The sequence below is a fragment of the Malurus melanocephalus genome, unplaced genomic scaffold (assembly GCF_030028575.1).
Source record: "Malurus melanocephalus ecotype Western Australia unplaced genomic scaffold, MMel_1.1 scaffold_29, whole genome shotgun sequence".
NCBI lineage: Eukaryota > Metazoa > Chordata > Aves > Passeriformes > Maluridae > Malurus > Malurus melanocephalus.
The window spans coordinates 1,485,919-1,512,052 of NW_026623261.1; the positions used below are offsets into that span (position 1 = coordinate 1,485,919).

At 39.7% G+C, this 26,134-nt stretch overlaps 1 protein-coding gene across 3 annotated transcripts in view; it reads right to left on the reverse strand.

The window, feature by feature from the left end:
* Window positions 1-26,134, reverse strand: part of NCOA7 (nuclear receptor coactivator 7) — an 84,396-nt gene that overhangs the window by 30,503 nt on the left and 27,759 nt on the right. For 2 of the 3 annotated variants that reach the window (XM_057363611.1, XM_057363610.1), the window contains exon 3: window positions 10,862-11,115. In XM_057363611.1, the coding sequence (XP_057219594.1) occupies window positions 10,862-11,115 (254 nt within the window). Of the gene's footprint in view, window positions 1-6,152; window positions 6,210-10,861; window positions 11,116-26,134 lie in introns of all 3 variants that reach the window. The other variant, XM_057363609.1, reaches the window with a different exon arrangement.

The following is a 26,134-nucleotide window of genomic DNA, read 5'->3' on the forward strand; positions in this document are numbered from 1 at the left end:
CTTTCACCAATTCTGCTATGTGCAAAGTTATGTACAGGATTATGTAATTGTGATTTAAAGCATCTTTTTGACTCTTCTCATGACTCTCAAACTGATGAACAGCATTCACATTACAATTATTCGTTTTAAATAAAAAGTCTTTCTTTTAGCTCCTGTCAAGTGTGGGTGAATGCCATCATGACCACTAGAGGGGCCAGATTCCTTGTTTGGGATACTCTGATATTTCAGCTTGCAGCAGCCTCTAAGACATTACACCAGCCCCATTCCCTCCTTTAGCCAGCTGCAGCTGCAGCAGTTAAGGGGCACATAAAGAGTTTTTCTGGCCATCCAATCAGATCTATCTCCCTCAAAAAAGGCAGCAAGTTAGATAGAAACATTCCCTACCCAGATTTGGTTAGTGTACTGCCACCACATTAAGAGAAATTAAAAAAAATCCCTACAGCTCAGCAATTCAGGTGTCTGTTTTTCTTTTCTGCTTCCCACTTTCCCCACAGTCTCCTGACAAGCCCTCACCTTTACTTTGAGTATTTTTACTCTGCTGAATCATATCAGTTGGCTTCCTCCTTCGCTACTGCTGAAGTCACTTGAAACAAAAGGGCAGCTGTCATCCATCACGACCACACTTGTACTCCTTCATTAGTGAAGCTTCTCCTGACATAGGAAAATAGCAATTCCCTTATCAGTACAAATCCAGACACATGATTCTGAAATATCTATGCCTTGAACAACTTTTCTCCATTCTCAATATAAACTGATTGTCCACTAATTATTTTCCAAGAAATTCTTTCAAAGGAATAAARAGATCACTAGAAAATACAGAGCCTCAACAAAAAATTACAATCAGTTCAAAGAACTAATAAAAAAGGCAGTAACTCCTTCTGCTACTTGGTTTTTTTTAGGCACACTTCAATAAAAATCTGACTATTGATATTCATGCAATATTCACATATTGYAGCTTCTACATGAAAAACTGCAAATATTTAAGAAAATTATATTTCCTCCCTATTTATTTCTTCATCCCCAAAATGTGGCTTTAGYTCCTTTGTGGTCTGTTAGCATTACTTGTGAATCCTGTTCAGGAACATAACAGGACTATTCAGGACCTAAACATATCTTTCACAAAAGTATCACCATAAAATTTCTGACTATCCATTATATTGGGTACTCAAGGGCAATATAGAGTGAAGAAAATCAGCCTGTCAACAAAGCAGAGCTGAGGAAAGGAATACTTAGGCATCACAAGAGGAAATATGGACGTTTTAGAAAACTGTTAACACTACACATGCTGGCTTTCTTCATTTATTTTGCTGSTTGAACACACCACAGCTCGCTGAGGAAGGCTATGCTATGTAAGTCAACCAGGACAATATCTCGTCAAATCAAACACTGTACCACCCTATCTACTGATTGGTGTTTACAAGGTTTTAAGTTGAAAATACAGACAAAATCACAAAGACTCCAAAGGACACAAGCCCTATTTTCATGTCTGGAGATGACATAAGCATCTGATGTGCTGCTGACTGTCAGCACTTCATCAYGCAGACCCTTGGAATCCACAGAAAAGAGCAACTCAGTTTATRCACACTACTCATCCCAACCGTGACCCAACAAGTGGCATCAGAGACAGACTGAGGAGATACTAGGAAATGTCAGTGTGAAAAGCTGGGAGCGTAGGCATTACACAATCCAAAAAGATCTGGCTTAACCTTGTATTAAATGCAGGTAAAGAGAGCTCTACTTTTCAGAGCATTTATGTTAACTTTCAACAGTGTTTTCCAAGCACAATATGGGAACTTGGTGAAGAAGAGGAATTGAAAGCCTGCCGTAAGGATACCAGGCTTGAATGATGCGGACACCCTAAAAATGACTCCCTCACACCTCTGCTTGGAGACCAAAAGTTTGCAGCTTGATTTCAAATGCACTATATTATGCTTCTTATGTGCATGGCCTATGAATACTCCTGTCTTACAGAAGAATGTCTGAAACTAAAATGAGAATATTCTRCCAATTSCCTGAGAGCAGAGACCCCATGAGARCTACAGGGAGTCACTGGGCAGGGGAGAAAGCTGCAGATTGCTCTGCAGGCACTCAGGGTGCAGTCCCTGGAAACCAGGGTGGGGGAAGAGACCAAGGATCCAACCTGCCTGGTTAACAGTCCTCCTGGGGAAACATGGAAGAGAAAAACCTGTGAGAGTCCAATTCTTTATCCCAGCACAGCATACACCACCAAGATCGCCTCTTAAGAGCTGCAGATGCCCTGCAGGTACTCAAGACTAAAACTTCCACAGGGCACCCATGCTCAGCTAGCACAAGTCCCAGCAGGSAGCTGGCACGACCTGGGAAAGCCAGACTGCCCCAAGCATGATGAGCCAGTGGATCCTGGAAGTGACAAACTTGCTAACCACACAGACATATTTCCCTTCGTTATTCGTGGCACAAATATGACAACTCTTTTTATTGATTCTCCTGACACGCTTCTTTTTCACCTCCTGCACATGCACACCCGCCACAGTCTCACCATGTGTCATGCTWCACAGCTTTCCTCTCTTCCTCTGGAACCACTTTTCAGAGACATTAAGTGCATCTGAATTTAAATATAATTAAGAATGTAAGTGCTCACTCTTTCTGAAAATTCAGAAATTCAGACAGCTCTTAGAAACACACCTGGGTCTTCCAGCAGTGAGATCAGTTCTAGCTAACCAAACACCATCCATGTCATTCCCTAGTCTGACCTTTGCAGAACAGATCACAAGATGCCATCATCTTAGATTTTACTTTGAGTAATTGCTATAGTGGAACATAACTTTTTGAAATAGCAAATCCTGGCATTTTTTTCCCCCTGTGACAGAAACATCACTTTTTAATTTTCTGCCTCAATAATTTATGCCACTGTTAAAAAGGTATGCCTGATTTCTAATCTCTTCTTGTTCTCTCCATGTCCTGGTCTGCTGAGCCTCTCACAATTCTTTGCTATGATRTTTCAATTACACAATTAGGATGAGGTTCTTAGGGTTTCCCTCCTCAAGAAGAATAATAACCAAAGTAATCTCTCCCAACTCCCTATAGTCTCCCAAATTTTCATTCCTCCCTGAGCTGTGCTAAACAGAACTCACAGTAAACCAAATCAGAGAACCTGAATTAAGAACAAAAACATCTTGGGTCCCAGAGGTTCAGAGAGGGTTAAAAGGGACAAGCCAAGCCACAAAACAGTTTATATGTAAGGAATGCCGAAGCTCTTCATCCTGGAAAGGAAAAGATGGAAGAGGGATATTTCATAGAGAGAAAAGAAAAAAAAAACAAAACCCCAACCAACCAGCCAGAAAACAACAAAGAAATTCRCAAGAAAAATCATAGATGGAGATGGTGAGTAGGGATTGATTGTTCAGTTTCTTATAGAAGAGCCCGTGGCCACCCAAAAAAAGTCAGCAGGAGCAAGACTGCTCTTCATGCACATGGTAGCAAACCTGTGCACTCTTCATCAAAAGATTCTGCAGACACCTGCACAGGCCCACAGAGAGGCAAGATAAGCACATGGTAGCGCACTCTAAACACATGAACTACGAGCAGCTCAGAAGAGGACAGTAGTGTGGACAATTTCACACAATTCACTGTGTTCACAATCTTCCCCAGACATYCAAGTGTGGCCTTTGTGGGAGAACACACACTATCCTAAATGGGCTCTGTCTGAAACAGCAAGGGCTTTCCTAGGGCCCCTCTAGCACTTCTTCACCCTGGAATCRCACACACCAGCCTTGGACAMAKMRGTTCAGCAGCAGTCACAGTCACACYGTAAAACTTTCAGTTACCTAYACCACACTTCTGCCTCCAAAATTATGTTCTCCAAGTTTATGGCCAGGTAAATATGCACATCAAGTACMCCAAGTMATTTTTYTAGTCAATAGGCCACTCATCCTGGAAAGCTTTGTTCTACAACCTACCTTTAGAACATGTAATCAGCCAGTGCTCAAGTTACCAAACAATTCACATAACTCAGCACTGATAACTTGTGATGGGCACTTCTCCCACTCCATCTCCTCCACCTCTAAAGCATTAAATCAAACAGCAAACAACCGTCTCCTTCAGAGCTAAACACACTTGGTCATCCTACCAGAGGGACCTACCACACAAAATTAAAACTTGTGACATTCTAGAGTATAAACTCAAGGGCCTCACAAAACATTAGTAGTAGGTGACGCAGCAACGTAATGTTTACAAACACAATTTGCCTTGACTAACTATTTGAAAACTGAAGGAAGGAATATAAAATTTTGTATCAAGCCTTTTAAAAGGCTTACTGAAAAAGCCACATCAGTGGTCGTGAAGATTCATCAATATACTCTCAAGACTCCTACATAAAAAAAAGTACAAAAAAATAAAAAAAAAAAAAAAAAAAAGCAAAAAAAAAGCAAGTATCTAATAAGCTACTTTTTAGCTCAATTTCTAATTGTTTGAGTGGAGAAAATCACACCACAGTATATAAATAGATCAATTTTCCTTCTACACCCTTTCGTCTTCCTTGCTGTTGGAAACGCACCAGAAAATTACTGAAAATTCAACTGCTAGTATGCCATACCAAGCTAAAATCATTGTTAGTTTCTCTTTTGTTGTTGACACAGTTAAGAAACCTCTTAATTTTTATATTCATGGACAGTTTTCATTTTCTGTCCTTCACTTTCCAATTCAATCCCCTTACTTCCTACTTGAAGCATACATTGGATTACTGACTATCAACAGGAGAGTTTACAATTTGGTTTTATATATCCATACAGCTTTACAACAGTTCAAATCAGCTCATTCTTCTGTCTCAAGATCATGTTGATATGTGTGCCACAGGGATTAGTTCAGTTGGTGCTAATAAAACCAAAGTTGTGTTGATGGGCACCTACTTCTACACACAAAATACCAAGTTTCAATGTTTGAAATTTTACTTAGTTTTACAACAAGTAGGAGCTTATCCCTCAAGWTGAGAATTTGAAGAGGATGCCACACATAGGGAGCTTACCCAGTGTTAAGACATTTCCACACAAATTTTCAGAACTCAAATGCTAACAACATTATTACTTATCCTTACTGCTCAGATTAAATTCTCCTGCCTAAGAAGGCATCCCTTCTCCATGCAACTCCAAACAAACATCTGTTAACAGCATGGCTTGAATATAACCTGGTGGCCATAACACTGATCCACTGGGATTCATGACCATTTGTTCTTTTCCCAAAACAAGTCYCCTGAAAACAGCTGCCTTTCAGTCATTTGTCCACCTTATTCTTTCCACATGGTTTTTATAACCAATGTTAATAAACCAGCTTCCGAAGCTTCCCAACTGGTCACTGCCCAGTACCTTCAGTTACACTCCTATGCAAGTTATTCCAAACCTCTTGTTATTCTACATGCAATTAYAACCAAATTAACTTCTTCCTATGCTGCTTCAATTTTATTTGAGATCTCCATTCTGAAAGAAAAAAATTATTTCCCTTTTCATCCCTCCTTATATCATTCTTGGCCTGAAGCACAAATRCAAAGACAAGGTCCCAGAACTTGAGAAAATTCAGATCCTATTCTTACTGTTGTATTAAGCAACTTAACACAACACCAAGTAGCCCACTTCGTAAATCACTTGGATTACTTGGAATAGAAAATACTTTGCTACACAAATAAGGCTGACCAAACCCCCAGAGATTAGGAGTGATTACAGTTAGCTAACTACACACAAATTTTATTTTTTTTTAAATATTCTTCCTTAATTTTTTTTATGAATAGCACCTTAGTTTTAGGTCCTCAGTTGCATCCTATGTTTCTGTACCAGGCAATACAAAAGACAAAACCAGGACTCATAGGCAGAAGGACATTTCAATTTTCAATTCAATATATACTGAGAAGTCCATTTCAGGTTACATCTACTTAGCACATGACTCAACTATTATGCGATGTGTATTCAGTAAGTGCCTCACCATTTCATTACATTTAAATTCTCTCTATAAATTTTCACTGCATTGCCAGCAACTTTCAACTTTGAAACAAAGCACTTCTGGTATCTTGGGAGCTTCCTCTGCTGTTTCTGTGCCAGTCAGGGCAAATCTCAGCACGTCATAAGTAATAAAAATTGCTATGCCCTCTCTGCTTTACTTACTAAAATTTGTTCTTGGCCACTTACCCAGAACATTCAGAGGCTTGGTAACTGCACGCATGCTGCACTGCTCCTGTATCATCCCTGCTCAAGGGATGGCAGGGAGGAAAAGTCAAAAAAAAAGGAACCTGCTTTCTGCCTCTAGGAGGATGCTCTGGCASCTCCTGCTCAAGATGTGATGCACTGTCTCATTAAATGGGCACATTCCACTTTCCCTCTTATGGTGTTTAGGGCTCCAGCTTATTTGGATGCAAATCAGAGCTACAATAAGAGGGGGTTCTGTTACTCTCACCTCCCGCTTCTGCAGAAATTGAACACCATGAAATGAAAAAGGATGGCTTTATGATTACAGAGMAAAATGATAAGCCAGTCAACTGGATTTTATTTGGTTGATAGAAGTAACTCTGTGATATGGGACAAACCACCTTAACCAAACTTTTCTTAATGATATATTCTTTAATGAAGACCAATTCCTCACATATGTTGACTGCTTATATTTTCAAGCAAAATCAGTAGAATCCAGGAATATCATGTACATCTGATAGAAAGACACGTTATATCATATATATATTATTCTATCAATAAGTATATGGATGAAATTCAGTGTCGTGTTTGACCACTGTTACACTGCTTGTTTTGGTAAAGTCACACTTTTACCTGTTTCAGTGTCTTCAGTGGCACAACACAAATGTTTTCATCCAGTTTAGCAACTCGTGACAGGAATTGTGGTTTCCAAAACTCACAGGAATCAAATCAACATCTTCCAACAAAAAAAAACAGGCTTCCCAAAGAAAGCATGTCAAAACCACATCAAAGCCAAGCTGCAAAAGTAGGTCAATTAGGTTATCCCAAGAAGAAGGGGAGAGCACCCTGGACACCGAATATAGCAGCCAGAGCACCCACACAACTGTATTGTGCCAGACACACATATCCTCAGAAATCTGAAAGCTGTTGGCTGCAGCAACAACATCAGAAAGGGTGAGACAAAGTTAAAAAACAGATTACTACATAAATCAAAAGATAAGGCAAAAATAGGAGGAAGGAATGTTATTTCCATTGGTCTTCAGGAACGAGCAACAAGCAGCATTAGCATCTTTGCTGATTTAAGGCAGGAGAACAAGGGCTGTATCTGCAAGGCAATAGGGTGATATTTAGAGACTGAATGGTGCAAATTATTATGCCACTAAATACTGAAGAACAATGCAAGTGCTAAGAAGAAAGGAAACTATGAGGCTACACTGGAGAAACCTTCTGGCAGCACGACCTGTTCAGCCATTTAGCTGAACACATCAAATTTCAGCTATTTAGCAGTACCTCAAGAAAAATTATCAATCCCTGGAGGGGATGCTGGACCGACATCCATCTAGAGGATGTCCGAGTGGCATCTCCTCCTCCTCGGCTCGACGGTGCCACCCGCCGGCTGCCGGCATTAACACAATGGATTAACAATCCCTGGATGCAGGACAGGAGCTCCTCGCTCCACCGCTGCACTTCCACCTTCCTCAAATAACCCGAGTMTTTTAACCACGCTCTTTATGCACAGCGTGACAGCAAGAACCGCCTCCAGTTCTGCACTGCCTTCAGAAGCTGTGTTAGTCCTTCCACCGGAGAAGAGGAATTTACTGAGTCAACAAAATCCTCCTGACAGCAKTGGTGGCTGCAGGAATCTATTAAAAAGCACAGAATTCAAAGGGGGAGTCAGGATGTCACTGCACCTACAAATTCATAAAGGCAAACGCATTCACAAGCTTCTAATGAAGGGACATGGTGTGMAAGGAACAAATTATAGTGAGATGTTATGTTCTTTCCCTCATCTCATAGAACACGAAATAAAGAAGGATTTATCACCCTGTAAAATATGAAAGGAAGATTATTCAGAGGACAGTGGTCAGCATTCTGTTAGCCTGACAGACACTACTCTGGATTCAAACCATCTAATGAAAGGACCTCCCATATGCAAGGCTGTTGCTACATCCAGTAAATTTTTCTTCTGACAAGGAAAACTGAAGCATTTGGATGAAGTACAGAGAGCATTTTGAAAAAAAATACAGGAATTCCTGTCTCAGATTTTCCTAAAGTTAGAATAATAGAACTGTTTGAACTGGAAGGGACCTCAAAGATCATCTCGCTCCAACCCCCCTGCCACGTTCTAGACATCAAGTCAAAATCGGATAGTTGGGCAGAAACAACCACCAACACACCCCAAGCATTTGAGAAAACATAACTAGAAAAAATGTTTGGGGGGCGGGGGGAGAGGGAGAGAGAGAGAGAGAGAGAAACCTCAGAAGCATCAATAATGGGTTAAGTCAGAGGGGGGTAAAAAACACATGGGGGGGGGGAATAAAGTATATGTATCCCTAATGTTAAATAATGAACACACAGGTATATGCATGGAAAATCCCTCTCAGACAATTTCATATGGAACTATATCAACAATGAAAATATAAAACCTTTACATATTTGGCAGCACCTTTCCATCACTGCAGCTGACACATCTCCCAGCAGAGAACTGCTGAATGTACACCTTCTGGCAGAACTCAGGAAAACAGATGGGTTTGTMCTCTGCCACACCATGTGCAGGTAAAAGGCAAACTGCTTAAACAATTCTAGCTTGTTCAGACTGTGGTGGGTGTACAGACATCTCTCAGAAACCACTCAGGATGTTGGCAAAGGTGGCAGCTTTCAGGAGAGCAGCAGTAACAARCAGCTGAGCAGGTAATCACTGTGAGCTGTAGCTGCAGTGGGTGAAGGCAGTGTAAGTCATGTGGTCCAATGCCATGGCAACTAACATTCTACTAAAAAGACTTCCTTTTGAAAGTTGTACAGGGAACATGGAGCTACTGCGCCTGTTTCACAATCCACTCTTTTCTGCCTCTGTTTAAACTTTCACTTCCATAATTTGATGCTCTAGTTGGGTAAKATACTTTCTTTAGGAACAACTGAAACAAGGCATTTAAACAAGGAGGTTTTTTTTTTTCTCTCTCTGAATTTTGCCAGTCAGATCTGCGCTGAGCTCAACAGCAGCATTAGATTACTTTATTTCTCAACTGAAATTCTGTATTTCTGCAGAACCCAGAAGCTTTGCACAACATGATGACCAGTAGCATGTCAAGTTACCCATAATGATGGCAGTTCMCATGAAACCTGAGTTTGTACTGACTGTTGGATCACAAGCCAAAGACAACTCAAAGACATCAAAGACATCTTTACATTCTTCACCAGCACCGCCACACTCTKCAGTGACAGGGAGTGATGCCATTTCCCCCCACCTCACCATGCCATGTGCCAACTGTTGCAGACTTCTTTAATTTAATTCTTGAAACACTACAGAAACAAAATTCAGCTACCTCACAAMCCCCTAAATTCCTCTAGGTACAAAGCAACAATAACTCACTGCTTTTAGCAGAAATACTTTACCAGRAATACAGCAGATGTTTATATTTTGGTGTGTGTGGGTTTTTCTGTATCAGCATACTACCAAAGCAGAAAGAATTTGCAGGTCTGTTTATTAACAACTCTCTAGTTTTCCTTTGACAGATACTATTTCAAGAACAGAACTTCAGACAGAGAGAACAAAGTTTTCTTTCAGTTTTCAAATTATTGATCTCATCACATTCAAATCTGCCAAAAGTTACAGGTTGATCAATAAATCACTATAAACCCTCAAGCTTGTCAGGAAACATTACTACAGGGTTTATCTTCTTTATGGCAAGGCCTGTACTGCCTCATAAAAGGCCCTCYTAGGTTGTGGGCTACTCTGCATAACCACTCAACACACAATGTTTTTACTGCAGATTTCTTCTTTTCTCCCAAAGAGCACTCCTCCTTAGGAGTCAGCCATCCATGCCCATCCATGCAGAGTATGAGCAGTAAAGCAGTCTGCTTTGAGGATAGCTACAGTATTCTGTTCCTTTTCTATAGAAAAGGATTCCTTACAAGATGGAACCAGAGTTCTCCACAGCTAAGAATTCATTCCAACAAAATACTAAGACAAGGTCTGGAATGAGAAGTATTTAATAAATCATATCTAAAATCAATCAAGAGTACCTAACAAATTCAAATCYAGAACTGCAAACAGATGTCTATATGACTCATTTCATATATTAATGTACAGTTCATTTTTTTCTGAATTACTTGCAAAAATAAATTTTAAAAGGAATTTAGAATTTATTGAGCTACTTAGACAGCTGAAGCAGGGAGGTGAGGAAGAAACAAACCTTCCATGCTACATGCCCTTTGACATCTTGTTTAAAAAYATGCAGGTAATTTATTTGCTTCCTCACACTTCAACAGACAAACGTGAATATGAATTAAGACTGAAGTCTTAAACAGCATACATCAATTCATGAAAGAAATAACCCCGCCACAAAAACTAAACCCCGATAAAACACTGAAGACTAATCTAAAAAATAACTAAAATAAAATGTAAAAATAAACTAACTGCTGCCTATAAGAGTTTTAGAATTSAGAAACAAGATATAGGTACTTTCGTGAGAATGCAAGATTTAAGTTAGAAGCAGATATTTTGAAAAAATATCTATTTTGCAAAAAGAACTATATAATTCTATTTGCTTTTATAGGAGGGATAACAGAAGTGAATCATACTCTTAAGAAATAGAAGGAAAATGAGAAAAATAGAGCATATGAGGAAATGAGGAAAACAGAATATGAGGAAAATATATTAACAAACTATCAAAACAAACATTTTAAAATACTACAGTATGAACATAACTCACCAGTACTGTAGTATCTTTTAAGTTCTGTGCGTCTGATGTCTTTCAGTTGATTGTACTTTTTCTTTTTCTTTTCCTTGTCTGGAGCAGTTTCCTTTTCCCCAGGAAATTTACAGTTGTCTTCAGAGGAACTGATTTGCTCCAAAATAACTTTACTTTCATCATCTTTCTCAGAAGGTGTTTTGGGAACAGGAGATCCAGGGGCATTGGCAGAGACAGCCTCAGTGGTTTGTTTGACTTGCCTTTTCTTTTTCAAACTGTGCATAAAGAAAAGAAATGGACATTAAGGATTAGCCAGCCCCTACAGATGAGTTATTTCACTTGCTAACATATCTTTTTAAAAATGAATTTAATATCAGAATTCCTTACAACCTTTGAAAAAAATCACACACTTGGCATCAGTAACTTGGTAACTAAGATTATGCTACCTCATACTCCTCCTTCAATTATATCACAATCTCAAGGATACGGAAAGGAATAAGATTAATGTGTCTTTACAAACAGACYGTGTGAATCTGTTTGYAGGAACTTACAGATAGTGAAGTAACAAAATAAACTGTTAGTTCTAGAAAATGTTACTAATCAACATGGACTGTTGCTCAGCCAAGGCCACRTTAAATTCCTGWACCTAGAGAAAAAGAACAACGTCTTAATAGAATTATGAWTARGTTTTCTCTTCCTTTTATATAACCAAAGGGGGGGTGAATATTAGCAGGGGGCATAGAGCAGGAGATTCAGGAAGYCTGCACCTTCCGAGTACCTCAGCCAGTGGGGAAAAGGAAGAAGGTGATGTGGCKGGGAACGCAGCATGAAAAGGGGGCTGTGTCCCCCAGCAATCTGAGAGACCCCAGGGGAAATGCCCACAGCCTCTCCCTTTATTTGAATAAAGTTAAGGGACTCCTCTGGCGCCTTTTAGGACATAAACCTCTGATATTGTTGATTAATTTGGCTGACAATACCTTCTCAAGAATAACAAGTAAGGAAATCAAGGTCTTACTGTTGTTTACAGAGRAGAAGGAACAGGGAAAAACAAACCAACAAACCATTGAAAAGCAGAGTTGTTTTAAAGGACCATACATGTAAATACAGAAACAAGACRCTGAATTCATGTTTTCAAGATGAAGCTTGGGATAAAACAAAACTTCAGATCACCATGCGTTATAACAAAACAGCTAACAACAATTCCACAGTCCACTGCTTCTGCTTTGTAAARCCATCTGTTCTCATATAAACTTGTTATTTTTTTCCATTTCGTCCAAGGTTATCTCCTAGCCACTCATGATACTACACAGCTCTTCTGGCACAACCCATACCATCTGGTATTCCAAGTTTCACCCAGGAGCTCCTTCTGCAACGTGATCAACGTGGCCACAAACTGCTTGTGCCAGTACATTTTCCAGCTGCCTAGATTTCTTCTGAGGGAAATCTTAATGAGCTGCCTATAAATCTTCCARCTTATCACTATAGCAACAAGAGTATTTTCTTTTTAGAAGACTCCTTAAAGCACAGTTCAARTGAGAAAGATGCTTCAAGAATCCTAAAACAGAATTTTCTGCTAAATCACCACCTATAACACTGATTTTGCTTAGTGAGCGCAAAGACTGACTTTAGGAAATTGAGCGTCACTGTCACTAAAATAGTTCTCAGTTAATCACTGACTCATACCACATGAAATGAAAAACTAATCTATCTAATTGTCCTTCTCTACAGTACATTAACTTCTTGGTTAGAAGGTACCTAAAGGAGTGAACTGTGTATTTATCTTGTTGATGCTTCATTTTGTGCACAGGAAGAATTATACATAGAAAATACAGGCAACCAGTGAGTCACCACAAATGGGAAAAGGCTACATGTTCTCACAGCAGCAGGTTACGTAAGTTAAAACTTAATGTTTTAAGTTATTAATATACTGCAGGATTTTCAGAGATTGTTTCTTCCACCCTTTATGTTTATATGCTTTTCACTGATTTTTTAGACTACAACATAAAAATAAATACACAGAGCACTTGACAATTTTAGACATTTGAGGCTACACACCTTTTTCATAATAAAATATTAAAAACAGTTCCAAGTTTAGAATGTCTAGACGGAGACCTCTGAGAAGGGTCAGTTTCTCAGACCACATTGACCAGCACTTTCCAGTGAAACACTTCAAAATACTGTTATACAAACTGTGTCTATCACATGTTTATTTATACATATTTCTTTAATGCTTCCCAAAACAGGAAGATTCACATTCTGCAGCCAGACCTCAGTGAGGCTGCTGTGATTGTCCATTCATCCAAACCCACAGATCTGTATGATGAGTAGCAGCAAGAGACAGTTACTGTATATGAAACCTTATAGATTCTATCCTGACTACATATTAAAACACCATACGGGGATTTATAAAAGATAAAAGTAACTACATCTATATATAACAAATGAAGTGTTTAAACTGCTTAGACTAATGAAAATTTGCAGATGCAAAAGAAGCTTATTTTTGACTAATAAGCCATGCTCAATGTGTATATTTAGCTCTGGTGTAAGTCTTGGCAAAGCAGATCTCTGCACTGAAATGGCATATTTCTACTATGGTTATACCTGATTCCAGACTTCTAMATGAGCCACATTCCTGACTTTTGACTCTAGTGACTCAATGACCTCCCAGTGTGTGTGCATATCACAGGATACCCAAGTCACCTGCCTCAGTAGATGAGAACTAGCAAGCATCCACTGGCACCCCACTTCTACTCACARTGCATCAGAGACTTGTGTCTTCAGATTCACAGTCTATTTGTTTTGATCACAAACTCTGTTAAGTAAGCTTTCTGTAGTATGGATGTAGTATCTTGAAACAACAAAAAAGCCACTAATGGAAACACAGAACCCTTTCTGGCAGGGAAAAAAAAGAATAAAGAGAAAAACCTCTCTAGAGGTCAACAGTCCTTGTGACAATACTAACAGCTTCTGTCAGTACTTTTCTTAAAACATATTCATTTGAACTAGAGTTTTCAAAGATGCCCCTGGCAACTTTTAGAATAGAGAGCTGTAAMAGAACTGGTCCATTAGTGATAGAAAAAAAAAGAAAGCAGAAAGGAGAGTCTGAACTGACTCACAGCAATGCAAGTGACTGGYTCTTGTCCTCAGTGTTTAATCTTGCTGCATTCCCACTACTACAGCCCACCAGGAGCTCATTACACAACCTATAGCATCCCCAGCACTCAGCAGCTGCTGTGAATGGACAGCATCATAGACATCTTTCAGCTGCAAATATTAAAGAATCTGGGTATTCCATAATTTCTACTCCATCCTCATGGCAGGCATCAGATTTTCAGATGATGCCAAGCTTACTCTTCCTGCCCACAGCTCTCTTTCAAGGCCATGAMCATCTACCTCCAAAAGCAGTAACCCTGGCTATAGAAAAAAAGACAACATGAGGACCAAGTATTCATAACATTCAAGACAGGACTCAGAATAACTACAACTCTGTCTAGGGTTATGATCTCTGCTTGAAGATTATGCTTTCAGAGGTCTCTAAAGCCGGGTCAAAATAACCCCAAACTCTCCAATTCACCACTCCTGAAAAGCCTTGACTGTAATATCCCAAGGAACCAAAACAAGCCTTCAATAGCATTTAAAACCATAACAGTAGCCTCAAATCTAGTATGCTTTTTGACATTATGCACCCTCTTAGTAAAGCCAGCCCTGTATAGACACAAGGCAATTCATTATTAATACACACTGGTACAGTGCAACAGAGATTGGGCTGTGAAGAGGACAGCTGGAGGGTTTATTGCATCTTAAACTCCACCCCTTTGAGGTACCTCCTTCAGCCTCCCCTCACCCCCTTCTCTCACACTGACCTGTATATCCCACACAAGCTGCCAGCCCTTCTACCACTCAGATTTCAAACCCATCACCTAAAAAAGGTGGATGCTGGAAGTCTAATCTACTCATCTCGCAGCTCTCAGGTATTTCCCAATCTTCACAACAGGAGCTGCTATGGATGATGGCTTTAAGAACATTATTTGTCAGATTATTTGTTTTTTCAACTACTTTGAAAGATTTTGAGTGGTTTTGTTTAAGGGGATGTCTGTGAATCCAACATGCAGTTTTGTCCAAATAGTTATGAAAGTGAAAGGGAGCTGAATGCCCAAAAACCCAAAAATTAAACATCTCAGTTTGATCAGTGTCATGTTCTGCAAATAAATCAGCCTTCCAGGCAAAACAATATGCAGTAAGTGAATGCATAAAGTGTTACTGCAGAAAATGCTTGGTTYCCAGTATCAGTTGATGGATATGTTGTGTTCCACTAGGCAAGTTGCTGGGGGAAGAAAGAAGAAGAAAGAAACAGAGAGAGCAAGATAAACAAACATCTTATCTGCAAAAACAGTCCTGTTTATGAAGAAAGTCTTACACGTCTGTAATTTCATTTAGACGCCAGATAACATTTTTCAAGCTAATTGGTTCTGACAGACAAAACATTTATTCTGAGTTTATACAGAGGCATCCTTTTCCAGSCCCTCAAAGTGCTTTCTGGGCAACAACCAGTAAGCCATTTGCTAAGTTTGTCCAAATACACAGTTTACCAGCAAAGCAAAACTTTCTACAATACAAGTATCATTTAGTTTAATAAAGACTAATGATCTGAAATGGACATAATCACAGAATAGGCAGGTAAAAATGCAAGGTTAGCAGTGCTTACTTGAATTAATTTGCAACTGACTGTTTAATACCTTGGGCACTAATTTACAGCAAAAGAGCTAGGCAAGATTCCAAGATCTGGCCTACTTCATCTTCCAGGCCCAACTCAACTTTATTTGCCTTTTATCAGCAGTCACCAGTTTTTAAAATAAACCAGCCTGAATTTCCCATTAAATTTACAAGGTAGGTGGTTTGCATAAAAAAAACTGCTCAGAGAGGAAAAAGGGGTGATATTATCGGCCCAACTCTCACTAGAAACTACAGTAAAGCAACCAGTAAAGCATCTCTGATGCTGAGACAAYAAAGACATGGAAATCTGATGGTAACCTTTTCCTTGAAATTTCATATTGTTTACACTTATTCAATAGAGGTGTCTAACTGACAATTCAATAGGACCTCATTCAGTGCATAATATCACAGTCAAAGAGCACTAGGTCCATATAATAGGATGTTTTAAAAAAATTCCTGTGATAGTAAGGATGCTTTTTACGATGTATTAGATTAATAGAAGTCATACACCATGTATAAACCTTGCTTTAAAAACAAAAGCATCTAATGAAGTGGCCTTCCAACAATATAAAAAACAGAAGGGGAAAGGAGAAGAAATATTTTTATCTTTCAGCTGACAAGCTTAAGTTTTCCTTTTGGAAAATTTTCCACAATGTGCATCCTCTAAAATGTGCCTTGATATCTGGCAYACAATCAGCTTAACATCCTGCCCAACAAAAACAGATCATGTTTCTCAAATACCCTTTTTTAAAAATCCATTTGTGCATATATACAATAAGATTAACAGAATTTACAAAAARGAACTTTAAAACACTTCAAACATCTTAATCTCTTTTGTTCCCATTAAGATTCCTATTAATTTACTTTGTATAAAAATGATATGCACCTCAATTGTTTACTTCAGAATTAACCATTTTAATCTTAATTTAAATCTCTGCACTGATTATAATACGTACTAGTTTTTTTCTACCCTACATGCCTTTCTCCACCTATCCAGAAGAGCTAAATCAATCAAATTAATGTCAAACACTCCCCTACACCTACGTACAGAAACCTAACAGTAAAAATCCCCATTAGGCACCCACTGGTCTGATCCTCATCAGCCTCTCTCTCCCTGTCTGAACAGATCACTCCTCTCCCCTTCACCCAGCTCGGTGCCAGCACGACTCAGCCAGCTCCAGGCATGGCTGTGCTCTCATCCCATCCAATGTTTTCTGAAGAATAAGCAAATCTCAGCCAAATAAATCATTACTGCTTGCAAAGCCAGAGGAAGTCAGACTGCTTGCCAGACCTTAACACTTTTCCCCAAACCTCCCCAGTGCAGCCACTTTCACTTCACCAAAGAAACAAATACAAAACCGTTCATTCTCAGAAATCTTCCTAAAACTGAAACAGCATCCACCTTGCAAGGAAGCATGCTCCATGGAACACCAGCCATTGCAGGCTGGCAYATGTGCTGTTTTGGAAACAAGCAAGCCACAAGGCTGTATGTTTACTGTTAAAACAGACAATTAAGGCAAATGTAAGGGAGAGAACACATCTTTTGCCCAATATTTGAACAATTAACGACAGAAAGGAAAAAACTAAACTATCAAAAAAATAATTCTGAAAAAGTAATCAAGGACAGCAGTGTGGATCCAGTAGTGGTTGTAGAAACTCAAGTGTCCATAATCTGGTAAGTCCAAAGGACAAAAAGCAACTCCTGAAAGCTCTGATATTAGTAGCACAGGTCAAAGCTGGAAATTTCCACTTTTATTGGAACTCTTGTTACTGATTGACAGCAAGTACCAGAACCAGGCTTCACAGATGGTCAGCCAGGAGCAATGCTCAAGAAAGCTGGCACACTCAAAAGAGTGAAGTACAGTACTGACAATCCAGGGTATGTCTGTTTTCTTCCCAGTACTGTCATTAGCTTAAAAACCAAGTTACTACATGTGTTTCATCATCTGTAATGTGGATGGAAGAATTTGTAGTAAAGCTGTCCTGGAATTGTAACGACACTGTACCTTCTGGTACAGAGAGTGCTTAGATTAAGTACAATATGTTAATTTATCCTCCCCAGTTTTCTGACTTAGATCAGGAATTTTAAATATCCCATCTAACACCTTTTATGTTTATTTGAGGGATGGAAATAATCCCAGTTTCCCAGCATAAAACTCGAGAGAGTTTTGAGGCGTCAGAAAGTTTTTATTAAGTTTAAGACTACAATGTTCCCACACATCTAATAAACTTTTTATTTTCAAAGGCAAGAAGTATCCCCATATTTTGTGTTTACTTAGCAAAAGAAGTTATGCTGTATTAAGCACTCCATTGCTATGACAACGACATAATCAAATCTTTTCCATAGGAAAAGGATTCTGGAAAGCTATTTTGCTTGCTTTAGACATCTATTTAATTCCCCCCCTTATAACCTCAGTTACTGCAWGCTCTCAAAGAACAGCCTTAGGCAGAACGCAAAATGAAGAAATCCTTCTTTTCGGATGACTCCTTCAACTTTGCCAGAAGTTCACTTAACAGGCTTATTCAATTAAAGCAGCACCACAGATCTATTTTGTCACAAATACCAACTTGACTCTTAACACATTCCCATCCCGCTCCTCCTGTTTTCCYCTGCTGACAATGCCAGATACTTTCTCCTACTGTGGTGTTCATTAATCACCCCAAACCGTTCCTACACATGCAAGGAATTCTGAAAATAGCTCAACAAGACACTCTCCCWGTATTGAAGTCCTGGCAAAGCAAGGATGGCCTTGCCCTGTCACCTTCAGCCAGTGCTGGCCTCCAGCCACTCTCCTCTACTTTGTGCCAGCCCCTCCAGACACCACTACCCTCGATATCAGCTGAGTGAAACTGCAAGAAAAACGGAACTGTGGTTACACAGCAAAGGAGGATRATACAGAGAAATTGCACAGGAAGAGTCACGCCACATTGAAACTTTTTTTTTTTGGCAAGGACAATAAGCCCATCAGGCTGGCTAACACACATCTCAAGTTTCTCCAAAACTTTGATAAATTCCTCACTCCCTCCTCAGCTGAACATTCTTCATAAAACCCAAATGACATGAAACAAAGAGGAAGGTCCTTTAAAATTAGCATTTAATTAACACAGGGAAACAGTGCAAGATTTGAGAATAACCCCAAAGACAACAAGAGGGTACATGGAATGCTCTGGGCAATTGTGTGCTGCTCCACAGTCATTGCTGCACACCCACTTTCCCAGATCACCCAAGTAAAAAAATTTCTCAATAACAGAAAGCAGGTCTAGTATTGATTAAACTGACAGAAAACAGTCAGAAAGAAATTTAATGCTCAGTGACTCAAATGGCAATAAACATTTGCAAGGAAGCAATAAAACAGTAGGTGAAAATCAATGGTCAGTTAAAGCAAAACCCACAGGAAATGGGCCACACTTGTGAAGCGGTAATGTAGTTGGAACCCACCTCCAGGAAAAAAACCTCAGGGACTGCTATTTTAGTATTTCTTATATGAGCAGTACAAAAGACACCATATTAAATACTTTCAAGAATTACATTCAGATAAAGTGAAAAGCAGATAAAGAATAAATAGCTTAGGCATGCTGTTTGCCAGATGTAAAAAGGTACAAAGAGCAACTATGAATATTCATCATAGTAGGGCAATGAGGAACACAGTGACAGGGATACAGTCTTTTGGTTTGGTTGGTTTGTTTTGGGTTTAGGGGTTTTTTGTTTGTTTGTTTGTTTTTTCTCAGCAGGAGTCTACATGGCAAACTGTCAGAAGGYAGTACACCTGTGGGCAGACTCTTGAAGGATACTTGACTGTTGAAGGCACTCCCTTTTTTTTCCCTAGCCCTCATTTTCAAACACCTCTGCCTGGCCCCCAGCATAAATCAAGTATGGGTGAGTACAACAGTAGCAAGGCAAAGAGCACAGCAAACCTCCAGAGCACAACRCTATTTGAGGAATAGACTTGTCTCAAAGCTTGTAGCCCAAAGAAGCACCTTTAAGCTACTTTTGTTAGCAAAAGAAGGTGCCTCTCTCTCTGCTCACCACTGATTATGTCCCCAGGAGTTGTCCCCAATTTTGCACAAATCCACTTGTTGAGCTACACAAGGGACCAGATCTCAGAAACTATGCAGGTTAAAGGTAATCCAGCAAAAATGCCAATAAAAAAATTAATTTTTGAAAGTTGGATCACTTCCCCATTAGATCCCACTTGGCTGCACTACAATTCGTATCTACACAAAGGAGAAGGCCATAAGCAGAGGCAAGACTGCTCCTCCAAGCATGTACTTTGCCTAGATGGAGTGGCTYGTCAAGCCACAGCCTTGGTTGTTCTCTTTTGTGTTACTGGAGATCAGTAAAAAGAGGATGCCAGAATGCCAAACCAGGCACACACCACACCATGCCCAACAGACCTCTGGACAGGAGCACTGAAGAGGTTATGGCCGCTTCTTCCCACTTACCCAGAAAAGGTGCTTTGATGATGGAGAATTTTCATAAACATTGATGCYCTGAGGGCTGGAAGATGAGCAGCTTTCCCTGCTGCAAAAAGGAAACAGTGACTCTGCTTCTCCAACAGCAGCAGAGAGAGAAGAAATCATTGTTTTCTTCATAAAAAGGATCWTAATGTAGAGTAAGTTGAATCAATTTAGTAAGTGAAGTCATCTGCCAGTGTTTGCTGACCAAAAGGTGATCCAAAAGTGGCTATGGTTGAAAAGTCAGTGAGGAAAGTCATGTCTAAAATTCAACAGTTTATTTATTTAAATGACCACTAACGGAAATATCTTAGAGAGGGAGGTGACTTAGATTTAAAGTATCTGTCTTTGCATTAGCTTTTGCTTTTCTTAAGAAAGTTACTTTGAAAATTACCATTTAAATGTCAAGGTGCTCTGCATCACTGCACCAATCTGTATGGCATCAAACTAAATATTTAATACAGCTGTAAACAAAAGTAGTCTAAAAAACCAAAAACACAAAGAAGARAAACATGCTTTCTCTTCTTTATTATTAACAGAGAAGGCCAAGGTTTTTTTCTTTAAAAAATGTGCTAAAAGGGAAGCCAAATCAATGGCTTTAAATGCTAACTTTCACAATGACACCAAAATTATCCAAATATTACCACATAGTTCTCAAGGATTCTGTTAATAACCACTGGAGATCATATTATAAGAGATGCTGTGCGCAGGCCTCCAAACAAGTTGAAAACTTATCCACGCAGGAACAAATTCACAGCAAAAAGCATGGCAAGATGAGTGAGAAAARGTTTTATTTCAAGYATTTCAGAGCAATTGCTAGAAACAAATCTCAACCAACCAACTGCAKATCTCATTTCTGTGTTTGCATTCATTGCCCTCAAACAACTTGCAACCTATTTTGCATGTTGAGCAGTTTAATGGCTTTCCTGAACAGACTTTGCCTCAACTGGCATGCAGCAGAGAAGAAATGTCCAAATGCACCGGAGATCTTGTTACATGGACTGAAGTTCTGAGGACATCCACCCATGCTCATAAGAGGTGAGGGAGGGGAAAAAAAGGAATGTGTAGTTTCAGTGTGTAGAATAATGGCTGATACTGTCTCATACAACAGATATTTAATAAGTGAGAATGATGATCAATCTGTATCCAGAGGAGGTGCCTGCATCATCTTCTACACAAAGTAATATGGCACCTTTTCAATATTATAGTGAAAAGACAGGTATATTGATGACAATACAGGAGAATGTATCTACATGAGACAGTCACATGACAGGCACGTACCAGTCACATGACAGGCACGTACCAGTGCAACTTCTCACAAGCATATACCTGAAAATGAAAATTTGATTTGGTATGATATTTTCCAGCAGCCATTACAGTGGTGTAATAGGTCCTCAATTATCATAAGAGATAAAATGTGCACGAATTACTACATCTTAAAACTCCTCTGCGGGTTTTATATCAAATATTGTATTATTTATGCATTTATTTTTTCCGGAAGAATAGTTCSGATTTTTTCATTTTCACTTCAGCTGAAACTTTAAGCATGCAGTCAAAATGTATATGGCTGGAAGGGGAAGAAGCAATTACTTCAGGGAAAATGAAAAAGCAAAAAGTAAATCTTGCCCTCTGTCAGCATGATGGAAAAAGGGTTGACAGGAGGACACAAGAGGCTCTGCTCCGTTTCCCCATTCTCTGGACTCTGTGAGTCCATGAGGTCTCTCACACTGCACTTGAGGCAGTAGCTGAACTAGAATATTAAGCTGAGGAAACCAGAAAGTCACAGTGCTCCTGGATTCAATCCTACAAGGCAGCCCTTCTGCTCAGCACCAAGTGACTTTGCTCCTTGCAGCAGCACACCCAGGAGGCTGAGTGCTGCCATCTCCTCCCTGCAGATGCAGAGCAGGAGCACGGTGGGGAGAAGCAGGCCAGGAGCTGTCTTCAGTCTCCTGCTATTTCCAAGGACAACAACATCCCACCAAATCCAGCCAGCCCAAGCCAGGTAAGGGAGGTGCTCTGTGACACTCTGTCCTGCTGCCTGCCATTGTGCCCACTTGTCCATTGCCTTCTGTGCTGGGAATGAAAGGTTCCTGGCATGCTGGGTCCTACCCCTGCTTATGGCAGGTGGGTAGGGAGCTGCTGGCCTCCCCTCTTCTCTGGTGCCCTGGCACTTCTCCCTGCCACAGTKCTTTGGACCTGATCCCACCACTCGTGCCTGGACAGCTCAGCTCCTACAAGCAGCTTTTTTTTTTACAGCTCCCTGTTCTGTAAAACCTAACAGTACAGTTCCTCATATGTATAAAATTGCTCAAATGCATCAGTTCACGGGACCAGAATCATATGCTGTAGTTTTGGACTGCCAAAACATAAAAAAAAATAAAGAATTCTGGCAGTGTTTGTAACACAAAACATCTCTGTAACAACAAAAATCCTTCTCAGCCCCAGGCAAGCAGAACTGCTAAATGCAGCATCTGCTCTGGTTCAGGTGGAAAGAGCAGCATCATCTTTTTAACATATAGTTCACTAACAGATAGTGAACATAAAGCTAAATCTTCTGCTTAAGATTTGACTTTTAAAGATTGTCTGATTGAAACACGTGATTAACACCTTCAAAYCATTTATTTATAGAAGCATTACTGAAAGCAAAAATCCATTTCAGAAATGCACTGTTATGCCAAAACCATAACATAATTTAAGCTAAGATTACCAATGATTGGCTAGCTGTTAAGCTTACACCTACTGAAATAAAAATAGCCAGCCCAGAAAAATAGTAGCAAAAGCCTGAAGTTATTATCAGCATATTAGGTGTTATACAAGACAAGTTCTCTGTGCCAGAAACTGCTGTCTCACAGGAAAACGGTGTATTAAGACAGCCAGAGAGCTGATTTATGGCTCATTTACATTACAAAGGTTTTCCAGCATAAGGACAATTATTTCCCTCCTCCCCAAATTCCTAACCACTTCTGCTGCTCTCCTTGGGGTTTTTTCTCACACAAATCAGCTGGAGGAATCCCACAGATCTCAGTGAAGAGCATGAGARACTTAGAGCATAGCTAATATACATGCTCCAATTTCAGATGATCCTAGGAAACACTCCAATCTACAGAGTAGGAGAGAAAAGGAACTCCACAAACCTACACTTATAACTCACCTCCCCATAATCAGATTGACAGGAGTGGGGCAGGGTGGAAGAAATCCCTTCCAAACACAGTCTGGCAGCTGGATTAGCTCTGAGGGCAAGAGAGTTTACTGGGGGAACCTAAGGCCACCAGGAACATCCACACTGCCTCATACCCTTTTCAAAGCCCCAGAGCAGAGGGAAAAAGCTCCATTTCCTTGGGGAAACAGGAATGGGGAATTCAATGTCCAGAGGCATGCAGCAAAAACTGCAGAATGTGCAACCAATAGCTCAGATCCAGTGCAAGCAGACAGGCATCCAGTGTACCCACAGAGGATCCACAGTATTTCCTCTCTTACTGACAGAATTCCCTTAGTTAGCTATATAGTGCTTTCCAATCTCTCAGGCAGAGAGTGGAAAAACTGCCCCTTTCTAAAAGCATTCCTGCAGGTATCATTCATACCTTTCCCTTTAAACATGCASCACCATTACCAGAAACAGACAACACAACGTAGCACGGCACATGCCAAAACCGTATAGGCAAAAACCTTGAAGGAGGGCAGATACAAGGCAGGSAATTTCATTTGTGAGCCAGAAACACCTTCCCTGAGGGTTTATGGTTAGCTTCTTATCAACCTGTGTTTTCTTCAASCCAGCAAACTCTAACATAGCTCAAAATGCTGACTGCTCTTCTCAAAATACTGTACAGCCCACTCCCTACTACCACGTGGYAGAAAGTGCAGGAGAGCTAACCAGGACTGCTGCCAGAAGGAGGTAAGACAGCTGCTATTTCTCAGAGCATGAGCAGAAGATGAYTAACAGCACCACTAAAAAGTCAGTAACACTAGGCTCCTCTTTAGTTGGCTGCTTCTGGAAGGTGCCTTCATGCTGGARCAGCTCRTTGATGWCAGCTCTGTCATCCATAAGAAACAKGGCAAAACCAGAAGGCTGAGTGCAACCACTTCCTTTCAGTAGCATCTAACACAACATCACTTAAATATCGAACATGCAGCCACATATCTGCCAACTATTATGCTACATTTCCACCAGTGTTTTAATTTTAAAACAGGTCACAGAGGTTCAGGCAGAACTTTTTTAAGTAGATACATATAGCAGCTAAGAACAGAACACATGCCTGGGAGGCTGAAAGGACAAGACCGTATSTGCAGACACTACAGAAACAGTGCAATTTTAAAATGGAATTGTATCAGATATAGTAAGAAATCTACATCTCACCTATCCAAAAGCCATCTTGTGAAGCCTATAAATTTTATAATCTTTAAGATAWGTCTTTAAATCCCTCCAAGAGTGAAAAGGTAAATGGCATGGCCCACCAGGAACATTCAGCACACCCCCTGTGCCCAGCATTCCCAGCTGTAGGCCACAGGGAAGGAAAGTAGAGGAAGACAAATTATGTTGCATCTATGTTAATAGCAACTCTTATCAAAACTGCACAGATGTCTACATCCAAAGGCCTATCRCGTAACTATTTATGTTCTAGAGAGAAGGCTAAATAAGTTTCATTTTAAAGGCTGGTAAGAGACACCCAAAGATCCCTCTGGGAAAAGCAAATTTAAGGTCATTGTATGATTCTGTTTAACAATCCAGTCTTACATTAATCTTGCAAGGTGAAAAATGGTGAAATTACTGCTACGACACAGACATAAGTACATTTGAAGATTAAATAAACTCTTTTCTCTGCATAATCWGTGATATAGTTCTCAAAGAAATCAATAACATCACAAAAACTCCACCTTTTTTCTCTGTCCTAAAAAAAGCCTCTTCAAACAGAGGCAACACTGTTATCCAAGTCTTATTTCACATGCAGAGGGAAGTGAATGGGTGAGGAGGTTAACCATGCTTCCTGTCTTATACAAGATTTGTATCTCCATAAACAGCATTTCTGGTACTGGAAAGTTCTAAAGAAGCMTGAGGAAAGCCTTGGGGCCCCATTAAATACTTTCACTAATTCTGTTACTAGTAACAAAATCCTTCTTCAATCTTAAATGACTTCACTACTCTTGAGGATGAAAACACTGGAAAGAACCAAGACTACAGAAACCACAATCTTGTTTGTTTCCCAGAGGAAGCACTCACATTGGGAATAATTCCATGATTTAAAGACTAAACAGAAAATGGTGATTCATGCTCTTCTGATGGATCCTATCCTCCAACACAGAATTACAAGACTGCTAATACAGAAACCATGGAATCCAGAAATAAACTTTCTGCCTTGAGGAGATGAGGAAACAGTTCCCAAGATAAACTGCTGCTCCAGATTCTCCCATGCCACATTTCAGAAAAAGCAAGTAAAATTTCCTCCCAACACTCATTCTCCAGATTTACACCTATGATAAAAAAAACTGTATTTACACACACACACTAAAAAGTTTGTGACCAATAGCAAGTGTCTCTCAAGCATCTGAAGGACCTGAATAACCTCCCAAAGCTCCACTCAAAAGGTCCTAGTGCTGCTGTCTGTGAAATTCCAAACATTTTACAATGTCTTACACAATGACAGCTGCAAAGGGCAGCTAAAATACTGACCCACAGTGCACCAGACAGAAAGCCTGCTAAAAACACTGAAACCCCTCAAGTATAAGTACCTGGAAGGTAAATCACAACACTGTTTGAAAAAATATTTTACCTTTTTTTTCAGCATCGACCATAGTAAATCAGCTATCCTGCACACACTCTCCTACTAAGTAACAGAGCAAATAATAACCATTCCACTCCATAAATCTGAAGCAGTGATATATTAATTCCTTTTTTACAAAAAAAAAATGTTTCAGGCATCCATGTTATTGCCTGAAACAATGTGAATAAAATGCAATACTATTATTCAGTTTCAGTAACACAATTATAAGGTAATGTTTATATCTCTGGAAGCAGAAGTAAGATATTTTCATTATACAGATGAACTGAAATGATGTATTATTTCCTACAGTCATTTAAAAAATATTTAAGCATCTCCAGGATCTTGGCTTGACTATTCTTCACACCCAAGA